The 12,805-nt window shown below is 43.4% G+C and overlaps 1 protein-coding gene across 6 annotated transcripts in view; it reads right to left on the bottom strand.

Annotated features, from left to right (window-relative positions):
• LOC144508601 (protein phosphatase EYA2-like) overlaps positions 1-12,805 on the bottom strand; it is a 250,240-nt gene that overhangs the window by 25,179 nt on the left and 212,256 nt on the right. For all 6 annotated transcript variants that reach the window (XM_078236741.1, XM_078236745.1, XM_078236744.1 and 3 more), the window contains exon 11: positions 6,838-6,927. In XM_078236741.1, coding sequence (XP_078092867.1) covers positions 6,838-6,927 — 90 coding nt within the window. The remainder of the gene's footprint in view (positions 1-6,837; positions 6,928-12,805) is intronic.

Raw genomic sequence — 12,805 nt, 5'->3', positions numbered from 1 at the left:
CCTGAGCTCTCGCTGCTCCCCTACTTGCTGCGGCTTTTTTGGTTGTAGCAGAATGAAATTTGGAAATCCTCCAGGCAAAAAACCAAAACTTGCAATCGAAGACTTGATTCACCAGCAAATACGTCCCTCAACATGTGCCCCCTAACTCTTCACCTGCGCCCGCCCCTGCTCCCCCTGCCCTGTACCCCCATCCCGCAACCTCGCAAGAGACTCCTACTGCACGGTAAAGCATGTTTCAACTTGACTTTTTAAAAGCTGTAATGGCATTTGTGTGCTCCAAAGGAAAATTATAGAATTGTGAAGACTTTGAACAGACTCTGCCAGTATCCTACCTGCTCTCTTTTGCTGAACTGTGGACTGAAAAACAGCATCAATGGGATGTTTCTATCTGAACAAGAAACTTTTACCCACAAATTTAAGTTTAGGTTTATTCACTGGTGTCACAAGTAGGTTTACATTAACACTGCAATGAAGTTACTGTGAAAATCCCCTAGTCGCCACACTCTAGGGCCTGTTTGGGTACAATGAGAGAGAATTTAGCACGGCCAATGCACCTAACCAGCACGTCTTTCGGACCATGGGAAGAAACCTGAGCACCCAGAGTAAACCCATGCAGACATGGGGAGAACGTGCAGACTCTGCACAGATAGTGACCCAAGCCAGGAATCGAAGTGAGGCAGCAGTGCTAACCACTGTGCCACAAAGCGGTTAGCAAATTTATAAAGTAAAAACAAAAGCTGCTGCAAACACACAAGAGGTTAACCCCCAGCACTGATAGATAGAAAGATAGCTTAACTTTCCAGCTGAGTTTAAGTGAACGGTCGGACTCCAAACATAAATCTATCTTTTCAAAAAAAAAATATAGATGATAATCACCCTGTTGTATCCAGCTTTTAGATTTTTATTTGCTATTTCCCGGATTGGTAACTCACTTCTCACCACAAAGCACCCTTTCTGTGTGGAGACTACTACCTTGCTGAATCCATTGTGGATTATCTGTGCACACTGAACTGTGCTGCCTACCCAATTCCTATTAAGACACAGCTCAAACTGTCTAAGCAGTTTGGTATTTGCTTGGGATCTGTGCTTTCCATTTTCTTCTTTTTTCACTGATTGTTCAGTACAGGAACGTGCAACACTGGTAGCTATCACATTACTGACTTAATGAAATACCATGAAATTAACTGAGACACTACCTCAGAACCCATCAGCAGCCGCTATCGGATTACTGACTAAGTGACTGGTACAGAAATTGACCGAGACACTAGTTCAGACTGGCAAGTAGGACTACTTTATTGCTACTTTTTGAGACTTTTTTTTTTCTGTTTGCCATTTTTCTTGTCTTAAAACCTTGTACAACTTTTATTAAGCAAAGGCAGATGAAATATAAGAAACACTCGCTGGATGCTAAACTTCAGTCCCCGTCCTTCAATAAATCTGGTAAAGGTGCAGGCTGCACAGTCACTGTTTCTTTTGAATACAGACAATCCAGCAGCAGGCAGCAGACCTTCCCAAAGGTTACACTGCGCCGATCTAAGTGGCCTGAACGACCTTTTCACATGTCTCATGATTTAATATGTCTGTATCAGTATGAATGTACTATACATGACCTACCTGGTGCCTTTTATTTCCCAAGTATTGCTGGCCCTACCTCTTTGAATAGGGTTAGAGTAAGTTCAGCACTTGGAGATAGGGTTATACAGCATTGTCCTGTCAATGCGGCTGCCTAATGGCAGCGTGCAATTGCTGAATTGACCTCAATCGTTCCCGGTTAACTTGATACCTCTAAAGTGTGATTGGCTCTCTTTATCCAACATAATAGTTGCTTGGGCTTAAACTGTTGGAAATAAAAATTCCAGCGATAGTGCACCAACAACTGAAAACTTACCAGCATTACTTCCATACTCCCTTCTATCAATGCACTTGCATATGAGAAGATAGGAACAGAAGGAGGCCATTCAGCCCCTTAAGCCTATTCTGCCATCCATTTAAACCATGGTAAATCTGTACCTTAACTTCATTTACTTGCTTTGGTTTCATTATTTTTAGTGTCCTTGCTGAGTAAATATCTATATATCAATCTCAGGCTTGAAATTTTCAATTGACATTGCCTTAACAGCTTTTCGATGCAGAATGTTGTAGTTTTTTTATTATTACCATTTGCGTGAAGAAGTGCTTTCTGACATCTTTGAAAATGTTTGAAAACATTTAATGAAGCAATAGCAACAGGTTTTAAATTGGGTCAGTCCATCAGTTTCATCACTCGTGCCAGGTGCAAATGTGCAAAGTCATCTGACATTCATTTGCATGTAATTTTCGTTGAAATACAGGGATAATGGGGAACTGCAGTTACATAGAAAGATTGGAGAAGTTGGGACTCGTCTCCTTAAAGAGAAGGTTGAGAGGGGATTTGATGGAAGTATTCAAAATCGTGAGGGCTCTGGACAGAGTAGATAGGGAGAAACTAGTCCCATTGGTAGGAGAACCATGAAGCAGAAGGCATAGATTTAAGAGAATTGACAAAAGAAGCAATGACCACGCGAGGAACAACATTTTCACGCAGCGAGTGGTTAGGATTTGGAATATGCTGCATAAACATGTGGTGAGGCTTCCAAAAGGAAATTGGATTGTTGTAAAACCTTGGTTAGGCCGCATTTGGAGTATTGCATGCAGTTCTGGTCACCACAGCACCAGAAGGACGTGGAAGCTTTGGAGTGAGTGCAAAGAAGGTTCACCAGGATGTTGCCTGGTCTCGAGGGTGTTGGCTATGAGGAGAGGTTGAATAATAGGATTATCTTCACTGGAAAGATGGAGGCTGAGGGGAGATCTGATAGAGGTCTACAAAATTATGAGAGATAGACAGGGTGGATAGTCAGAGGCTTTTTCCTAGGGTGTAAGTGTCAATTACAAGAGGGCACAGATTCAAGGTGAGAGGGGGAAAGTTTAAGGGAGATGTGTGGGGGAAGTATTTCATGCAGAGAGTGGTGGGTGCCTGGAACGGCTGCCACAGGAAGTGGTGGAAGCAGGCACATTAGCTACATTTAAGGGGCATCTGGATGGGTACATGAATAGAGAGGGAATAGAGGGATATGGCCCAAATAAAAGCAGACAGTTTTTTTATTAGTTAAGTTAGGGAATCATGATCATCCACGGGATTGGAGGGCCGAAGGTCTTGTTCCTATACTGTACTTTTCTTTGTTCTATCAGAAAAGGGCAAATTTGCCGGGTTATTGTGAAAAGGCAGGGAAGTGGCACAATGTGAATTACACAGACATGATGGGCTTCTGTGCTGTCGCCATTTCTATGACTCTATGGCAAAGAAGTTTTGCAATGGGATTTGCTTCAAATTGCTCAGGTGGGGGCGTAGCAGGGATATGATGGAGCCTCTTCTGTGCTACAAGCTTCTATAATTCTATGGTTTCATCCTACATTCCCACCCAGTGCGGATTTCAGAAAAGCCATAGAGAGTGATCAAGTGCCAACCTATTCAGGTGCAGATCACTGGAAAAAAATTGGCAGCCAATTCTCTGCTGCACTGCACCCATTTTCTAAGCACTGTTTGGGGCGAGGCAGAGGAACATTTGCTCTCCTGTCTCTTTTTGAAACCTACGTGTCAGAGGCTCTTGATGAAAAGCTGACGGTACTCTTTCGTGGAGCCTCTTGCTCTCTCGCTGCCACTGCACATGCTCTTGTTGCAATAGACTTAACAGGTGGCTTTGAAATTAACCTGCGCCTCCTGCAAATAACCGTCCACAAGTTAAACTCCAAGTGAATGGGATTGTCAGCTCTGCGCTGAAAGGGTTGCCTTTCAATCACACTAAATCCCTTTATGTAAGCATTGACCACATTTACAAAAGCACACAGAAGTACTTAGCAAAGGAGGCTTGAACACTGCTTGGGAGGCAATTAAGCCCCTCCATCAGATTTTCTCATCCCTCTGTCTTTTCTCCCAGGTAATCAGGTATGGCTGCTCTGACACATTGCCACCTCTGTTCTCTGCTTAAATACATATTTTCCCCCTCACTGCACTGAGTCTATTCAGATGTGTCATTAGCAAATGGAGTTCTTAATTATCTGAATTAAGGGACTACGTAAGGCACAACCTCCCCCAAACCCACAGCACAACGTTGTTCTGCATTCTATTATTAATTCTGTTTTTTTTTTAGATGTTCAGAAGGACTAACCTGCATAATTTGCCAATTCTAACTGCCCAAATATCACTGATTTGCCAACAAACATTGTCCCTAAATTTACAGAGTAAAATCTGGCCGCATAATTACCAGATAGAAGAACCTGTTCTAAAAAGCCAAGTAGATGTAAACCATGTGTCACATAGTCTATAAGGGATTGTGACAAGAGTTTTAAATACAACAGGATTGTTCTATATTGTAAGTTTTAAAGTTTATCTTATTTATTAGTGTCATCACAATTAGGCTGACATTAACATCGCACTGAAGTTACTGCAAAAATCCCCAAGTCGCCACTTTCCAGTGCCTACGCGTGGACACTGAGGGAGAATTTAGCATGGCCAATGCACCTAACCAACACGTCTTTCAGACTGTGGGAAGAAACCAGAGCACCCGAAGGAAACCCACGCAGACACGGGGAGAACGTGCAGACTCTGCACAGACAGTGACCCGAGCTGGGAATTGAACTGGGTTCCCTGGCGCTATGAGGCAGCAGTACTAACCATTGTGCCACCGTGCCACCCACAAAGCGGCGTCCCTAAAATCTGTGACATAACCTGCTGTTGCATCGCCCCCAAACTTTAATGCCCTAGATCCCTCATTTTCTCTTCCTGAGGGCAATCATCATGCTTACAAAACCAAAACTCTGAACACTCAATGCCAACGGGTCAACAATTTACCTTGTCTTCCCTTCACTAATTTTACCCTTCGCGTTATGCTTGCATTTACATAAATCGGCCTTCACTGCTCTGACCTAAACAAACACACAATTGCTCAATAAAATGACCCAGCATCCTGAAACATTTTCTTCCTTACATCTGGCCTCAAATATGATTTTATTGAATATAGTGCCAAAAATTCAAGAGTCTGTACTTACCTGATAAGACAAGAATCTTTCCAAGCAAACATGCATACATGTGCAAGAATTATGAAGAGGAACATTGAGTATTAACATTCTTGGGTCACTTTATAGGGGTTGGATAATATCAGATGTGCATTGTGCAGTAAATGTGAGGATTATCATGTTACTTGCTGAGGAAATTCTTCAAAAATTACAGACAGGAAATGAGTTTGGATTACCTGTATCTTTTTGTATATACACGCCTGATGTTATTTGAACACTGAAATATGTCCGAGGGAACATAGCTCTGATACAAATGGACCCAACGAGTCCATTTAATTGGACCAACTGCATTTAATTCATACAAATGCATAAAAGGATAAATAACCAAATCCATCAACACAGCTGCAGAACTAAAACAGTGATTCATTGCAAGTGAATGCAGGTCAATGAGTAAATGTGCCACCTGGGGTCCAAGATCAGGTTTGTTCACAGATCTGTGCCGAGCTTAGCGGGTGGCATTGGTGGGGTCTGCAATTTGTTGCAGTGCCCTGCAACAGGAGGGCAGACATCCGCCAGGGTTAATTGCCAACCCTGACTACATTCAGTGTGAATGCACAGATAATAGCCTCTACTTTCTCAGGAGGCTAAGGAAATTTGGCATGATCGCTATGACGCTCACCAATTTTTACAGATGCACGATAGAAAGCATTCTTTCTTTTATTTACCAGTGTCACAAGTAGGCTTACATTAACACCGCAATGAAGTTTCTAATTGTATCACAGCTTGGTATGGCTCCAGCTCTGACCAAGAAAGTAGCAAAGGGTTGTGAATGAAGTCCAGTCCATCACGCAAACCAGCCTCCCATCCACTGACTCCGTCTACACTTCCCGCTGCCTCGGAAAAGCAGCCAGTATAATCAAGGACCCCACACACCCCGGACATATCCTCTTCCACCTTCTTCCGTCGGGAAAAAGGTACAAAAGTTTGAGGTCATGTACCAACTGACTCAAGATCAGCTTCTTCCCTGCTGCCATCAGACTTTTGAATGGACCACCTTGTATTAAGCTGATCTTTCTCTACACACCATCTGTGACTGCAACACTATATTCTGCACCCTCACTTTTCCTTCTCCCCTATGTAGTCTACGCTTTGTCTGTATAGCGCGCAAGAAACAATACTTTTCACTGTATCCCAATACAAGTGACAATAATAAACCAAATCAAATTAAAGAACGGCATTAGACTCAGAGAGATTGTAAATGCCCACAGGCCCGTAGCACACCCACCACCTGCTAAACATCCCCTCAGGTAATCAGATCCATTATTGTCAATTGAATTGAGTACTGGATGGCACATGTAACAGCAACCAATACAAAATCATCTGTAATACCCTATGGCCTTGAACTAGTTCTTCTCTATGCTTATTGCCCCATCATCTTCACCACCCCCCCTCCCTCCCCCTACCCCCCACACTTTGGTTGAATACTTTTTCAACATTCTCTGTCAGGCTTACATGTGAGACATAGTTACTTAAGTGAGGTATTGGAGGATTGCCAGTAGTTGTGGAGCCATATCGCAGAATGAGACACTGCCTTCAGCAGAAATGTGAAGAAAAGCGGATTTAAAAAACGTGAGTACAGGATAAGCCGAATAAAATTAGTGTTATTTTGAAATGTCTCGCCGTCACTGACAGATATGTCTGAACCGATTTGGCTGGGCAATTACGAATATGCAGGTAATTTCGAAACCCGACTTGGCATTCTACGATAGCTTTGGGTTTTTTATTCAAAATAAAGTTCCTCCTTACCTCTAAGTCATTAAAGAATAGGTGCATGTCGGCCAAATTAAAAATCATTTCCTCCATACGCAATCCAAGCGACACTGCGGTGGGGGTATCCTGTCAAAAGAAATGGTAGATTTAAGCCAAAAGCAAAATACTGCAGATGCCAGAAGCCTGAATTAAAGGCCCTGACTTGGAAAGATAGCCGGAATTCTCCAGTCTCGCACACCCTGCCACCGAGAACAGAGAACTTAGCACTCAGCCAAATCACCTTTAACTGCAGCGGGACTGGAGAATCCCCAGCCACAGATGAGATCGATAGGATCCCAACCATTAACTCTGTTTTGTTCTCCACAGATGCTGTCAGACCTGCTGAGTATTTCCAGCATTTTCTGTTATTATTATAAGTAGATTCAAACTCCAGTTCTGTGAGTCCTGCTAAGTTTTAAGTTTATTTATTAGCGTCACAAGTAGGCTTACATTAACACTGCAACGAAGTTACCGTGAAAATGCCCGAGTCGCCACACTCAGGCATCTGTTTGGTGCACTGAGGGAGAATTTGGCATGGCCAATGCATCCAACCAGCACGTTTTTCGGACTGTGGGAAGAAACCGGAGCACCCGGAGTAAACTCACGCGGACACGGGGAAAATGTGCAGACTCTGCGCAGACAGTGACCCAAGCCGGGAATCGAACCCGGGTCCCTGGTGCTGTGAGGCAGCAGTGCTAACCACTGTGCCACCGTGCTGCCCTTTAGAGATTTGTTTAAACGTGTAGATGCAATTATTTTGTTCTTTATTTACATTCCTTTAGGAACAGTTCATAAAATATTTCTAGCTGTCAAAAAAATCATGGAGAGATCAATTAATTCCATCAATGGACAGATACACAATGTGAGTCACGCATACAGAGAGCATGTATATTTTGAGACAGAGAGCAATGCACCTTTTGAGTAGCCTCTCAATTGTAACACAATGACTAATGTTGACGTAAGTCAAACAGTACTAACAGGATAAAACATAAAGAAAGAACTTGTATTTATATGGGGCCTTCACAAGTTCAGACAGCCACTTTGCACACTCCATTGTCTCACAAACAGCAATGAAGTAGGATAAAAATAATTTGTTACAATGACTGTGGTTAAGGGTTAAAGGTTGGCGAGCACTTGGGGAGAACTCCCCTGTCTTTCTTTAAAATAATAGCTTGGGATCTTTTACATCCACTTGAAGGGGAAGATGGGGCCTGGGTTTAATGGTTCATTTGAATGCAGCGTTCTCTCAATATTGCATGAAAATGCTGGCTTCTATTATGTGTTCAAGTCGCTGGAGCAGGACTTGACACCACAACCTTCTGACTAAGAGGTGAGAGTGTTAGCATGAATCCAGGCAGAAACCTTGTACTGAACACCTTCAGTAGCCAAGAGTGAAACACTCATTCATGGCATTGCTTACATAACATAATGGTCGCAGGATATTATACATACAGGCTACTGACTGCATAAATTATGGCTTACACAAACTAACATGCACATTTGTAAAATATATTTTATTTCATTCCCCATCCACTGGAATTTATTGTCGCAATTTTTCATTTATGACAGTCTCATCACCATTAATTGTCAGATGGTCACAGGTAAAGCATCAGACATAATAGTGAGCTAATTGTGCGTCTAGTGTCACTGGAGTAAGCTGTAGTTAGGACAAGTGCATTGACAACTGTAGGCAGAATTTTACCATCCCTCATTGGTCTGTTTGCAGGCGGGAGTGCCCGTAACATTGCCTGAGTGACCTTCCCTCTGCCCTGCTGCTCGTCCCTGACCTGTCCACAATTTTAAATAGGGCAGGCGAGGCCTAAGGCAGCCCTTCCCCAATTGAGGCCCTAACATGACCTATTAGTAGCCATTTTAGGGCCATTTCATGGCATGAGGAACTCAGGGAAGGAGGTGGGGTGGGCGCAGGGGGCAGGGGGGATTGCCCAGTTGATCTCCCTGTTTGGGCCTCAGGTGGGAAGGAGGGCCACTTTGCCTCAAAAGCCCTCTTTCCACATTGGCTGCTCCACTCCTAAGGTCTGCTCCCTTGCGGGTTCTCCCTCCCCACCAAATCTCAGGCCTCTTCATCGAGAACCTCGGCCGCCTCTTCCCAACCCCCCGACCTCACTTCCCCCCTTAGCTCCTCCTGGACTCTGGGACTTAGAATTTGGAGCCAGCTCATAATCCCAGTCCTGGCTACCGTGACACTCTCGTTGCTGGGGCTACAGAACTGCCAGCCAATCAGATTGCCTGGCAGCTCTCTGAGACGGGGCTTCAGCCCTAAAAGAGGCAGAGGTCCCATCTCCAGCCAATTAGAGTGTCTGATGGTTGTAGGGTGCTGTGATTGGGTGTTGGGACAGGAAATCCCGCCACCTCAAAATCCTGCCTCATGCGTTTGAAATCTGAGGAGACTCGCATTCTCACCCAATGCCTTTGTGAATTAAAAAAAATGTTTTACTTGGTAGGTGCCTGGAACTCGCTGCCAGTGGAGGTGGTGGAAGCAGGCATGTTAGCAACATTCAAGGTTTATCTTGATAGGCACATAAATGGGAGGCAAAGAAGAGATAGAAACCGTGTATCGGTGCACGCTTCATGGGCTGAAGGGCCTGTTCTATTCTTTGTTCTTTGTTTGTTATTTGTGTTAGTCCCTTAACCATAACAGTGTTATTTTTTAAATGCTTGAGTTCGGTGATATGACACCTTTACAGGATATGGAAAATTCTGGTTTTCCAGTGCGCTTCATCACATTATCTCACATTTCAAATGAGGGGCTTTACTCATGGAAGTTGGCCAATGAGGAGCTGGGTTTGCACTGCTCCAGAACCTACTCAGCTGTTGCTAAAATGCTAGCGTTAAAAAATTCTTGAACGACAGAGTGTCCACCACCCCAACCCCCTGCCCAACCCCCCGTACCCCCCACCACACTCCCCCACCCTTCACATTAGCCCGAGTGCTCCATCACCAATCACTCCAAGTGACCCAAAATTCACCTTTATAAGACTGGGCAAGCTGCCTGTGGAGGCACGGCTAGAGAAAATGTGGTTTTCATGTTAAAGTGGATTTGCAACAGATACTTTCAATTTCATTCAGTGTTGGAGTAGGGTCTGCGTGGAGCTTGTCACCGGTGTGTTGACAGGCTACTGTAAGGAGTTCTTTAGGTCAGATTGCAATGTGGAGCTCCACAGCGCTGCAGCAGCATCTTTCAAGTTTAAAGTTCAAGTTTATTTATTAGTGTCACGAGTAGGCTTACATTAACACTGCAATGAAGTTACTGTGAAAATCCCCCGGTCGCCGCACTCCGGTCCCTGTTCAGGTACACTGAGGGAGAATTTAGCATGACCAATGCACCTCACCAGCACATCTTTCAGACTGTGGGAGGAAACCCGAGCACTCGGAGGAAACCCATGCAAATGCGGGGAGAACGTGTAGACTTCGCGCAGACAGTGACTCAAGCCGGGAATCGAACCCGGGTCCCTGGCACTGTGAGGCAGCAGTGCTAAGAGAAAGGAGTTAGAATTTCTCAATTTTTTGACAGACTATTTTTCAATATTTTCATTTTCTGATGCGATAAATCCCAGTTAGAGGATTTTACCGAGGAATTTGAATTTTCATGTCAGTTTGACTTTAGTTCTCAAAAGCTTGGCATGGAGTTAAAAAGATGTGATTGTGGCATGGTTTATGCCATAATTTCCGAGTGTTCTTGGGACTTGATGCTTCAGAGGATGGCATCATACTTGTTAGACTTTGTTAGACTTGTATTATAACATTGCAGAAAACCCTTCTTGTAGAAGCTAGGTGATTGAAAACATATTTGGGGTGTAAATTAACTTCACAAATCAAAGCGTTCAGATAGTATAGAACTACATTGCTTGGAGATAGGAAATGTGGATGGTGCTTATCCTGAATTAGTGCAGCTAGAACTTGACTCAGTGTTATAAATTATTGGAACATTAATAAAGCAAAATGTGTTACAGTTTGAATTTTTAAAAACTATTTTGTAACCTGAAGAATTAAACCGAAACAAAAATGAAAATTTACATGTTGTCAGAATGATAAGTCATTTTTTTAGGTTCAAGACCAGGTTTTTCTCTGATGAAAATGGTCAAATTGTCTACAAGTTGTTTCTTCCCTTTCAGTGGTAACTCACAGACTGGGATGTGTCTCTCCTCTGCAATCTCTCCAATCCTTTGGCAACCCTTCCAAAGTGTGGTGCCCAGAATTGGGCACAATATGCCAGCTGATACCTAACCTAACCATAAAGGTTTGGCACAACTTCCTTGCTTTTGAGTTTTATTCCCCAGTTCAGAGAGCCAAGGTTCCTTTTATGTTATTTTAATAAAAGCTTTTATAACCTTGTTCTATGACCTCCAAAGATTTGTGGATTTGAACTCTTCGTGCACCTCTTTTAAAAACCATAAAATTGCTTCTCCCCATCCTTCCATCTAAAGTTCATCACTCGCTAATTGATTAGTCCACTGTTTTTTATTTATTCACTCATGGGACATGGGTGTCGCTGGCTGACCAGCATTTATTGCCCATCCCTAGTTGCCTTTGGAGGGCAGTTGAGAGTCAGCCACATTGCTGTGGCTCTGGAGTCACATGTTGGCCAGACCAGGTAAAAATTGAAGATTTTCCTTCCCTAAAGGACATTGGTGAACCAGATGGGTTTTTCCAACATTTGACAACGGCTTACATGGTCATCAATAGATTCTTAATTCCAGAGATTTAAAAAAAAATTGAATTCAAATTCTACCATGGCAGGATTTGAACACAGGCCCCCAGAGCATTATCTGAGTTTCTGGATTAATAGTCTAGCGATAATACCACTAGGCCATCCCCATCAACATGCAATTATCACTGTATAATCCAACAAGCAGGATGGTAAATATTTCTGTTTTAATTCAGCAGCTCTCTGCTCTTGACTCTCAGTGACCAATAAAATTTTCTTGTTACGATGCAATAAATAGGGTAAAACCTCTGCTAGATTGTCCAGTAATAGCTCCATATTACTTCCTTTTTGACAAGTATAGATTATTGACTGTAGAACAATTCAATGGTTTTAATATCCCCTGTGACAATTAACATGTCTGAAGGTAACAGGGTTTCTGGCCAGCACTCAAAACCAAGTAAAATCACATCAACTTTTAGCATTCCCCAACATTTTGGGTTTGTTTTGGCTTCATGCATTTGGTGTATTGTGCCCAGTTCTGGTCACCACACTATCAGAAGGACATGGAAGCTTTGGAGAGAGTGCAAAGAAGGTTCACCAGGGTGTTGCTTGGTCTCGAGGGTGTTGGCTATGAGGAGAGGTTTAATAAACTAGGATTGTTTTCACTGGAAAGACGGAGGCTGAGGGGAGACCCGCTAGAGGTCTACAAAATTATGAGAGGCATAGACAGGGTGGATAGTCAGAGGCTTTTTCCAAGGGTGGAAGTGTAAATTACAAGGGGGCACAGGTTCAAGGTGAGAGGGGGAAAGTTTAGGGGAGATGTGTGGGGGAGCGGTGGGTGCCTGGAACATGCTGCCAGAGGATGTGGTGGAAGCAGGCACATTAGCAACATTTAAGAGGCATATGGATGGTTACATGAGTAGGGAGGAAATAGAGGGATACGGACCGAGTAAGGGCAGAAGGTTTTTTTTTTAGTTGGGGCATCATGATCGGCACAGGCTTGGAGGGTCGAAGGGCCTGTTTCTGTGCTGTATCTTTCTTGAAATTGTTCTTTGCTCACCAGGTATCAGCAACCTCAGGAATTGGTAAACCAGAATGGGATGATTTATTAAGCCTCAAAAGTTGAACCAAGCCTCGTACTTTGTAAACCAGGGCAGCTCCTTGCAATGATTAGTCAAAGGCATAGCCTGCAGCAATTATTAGTTTGAGATTCTTTCCTAAGGTTTTCTTCAAAATTGAAAGGCTTTATGGAAGGGACTTTTATAGTTCATTGTGAAGCCCAGCAACTTCTGAAATCCA

The sequence above is a fragment of the Mustelus asterias genome, chromosome 20 (assembly GCF_964213995.1).
Source record: "Mustelus asterias chromosome 20, sMusAst1.hap1.1, whole genome shotgun sequence".
NCBI classification, from domain to species: domain Eukaryota; kingdom Metazoa; phylum Chordata; class Chondrichthyes; order Carcharhiniformes; family Triakidae; genus Mustelus; species Mustelus asterias.
The sequence above is the reverse complement of the archived record's forward strand: the minus strand, read 5'-3'. Positions and strand labels throughout refer to the sequence as shown.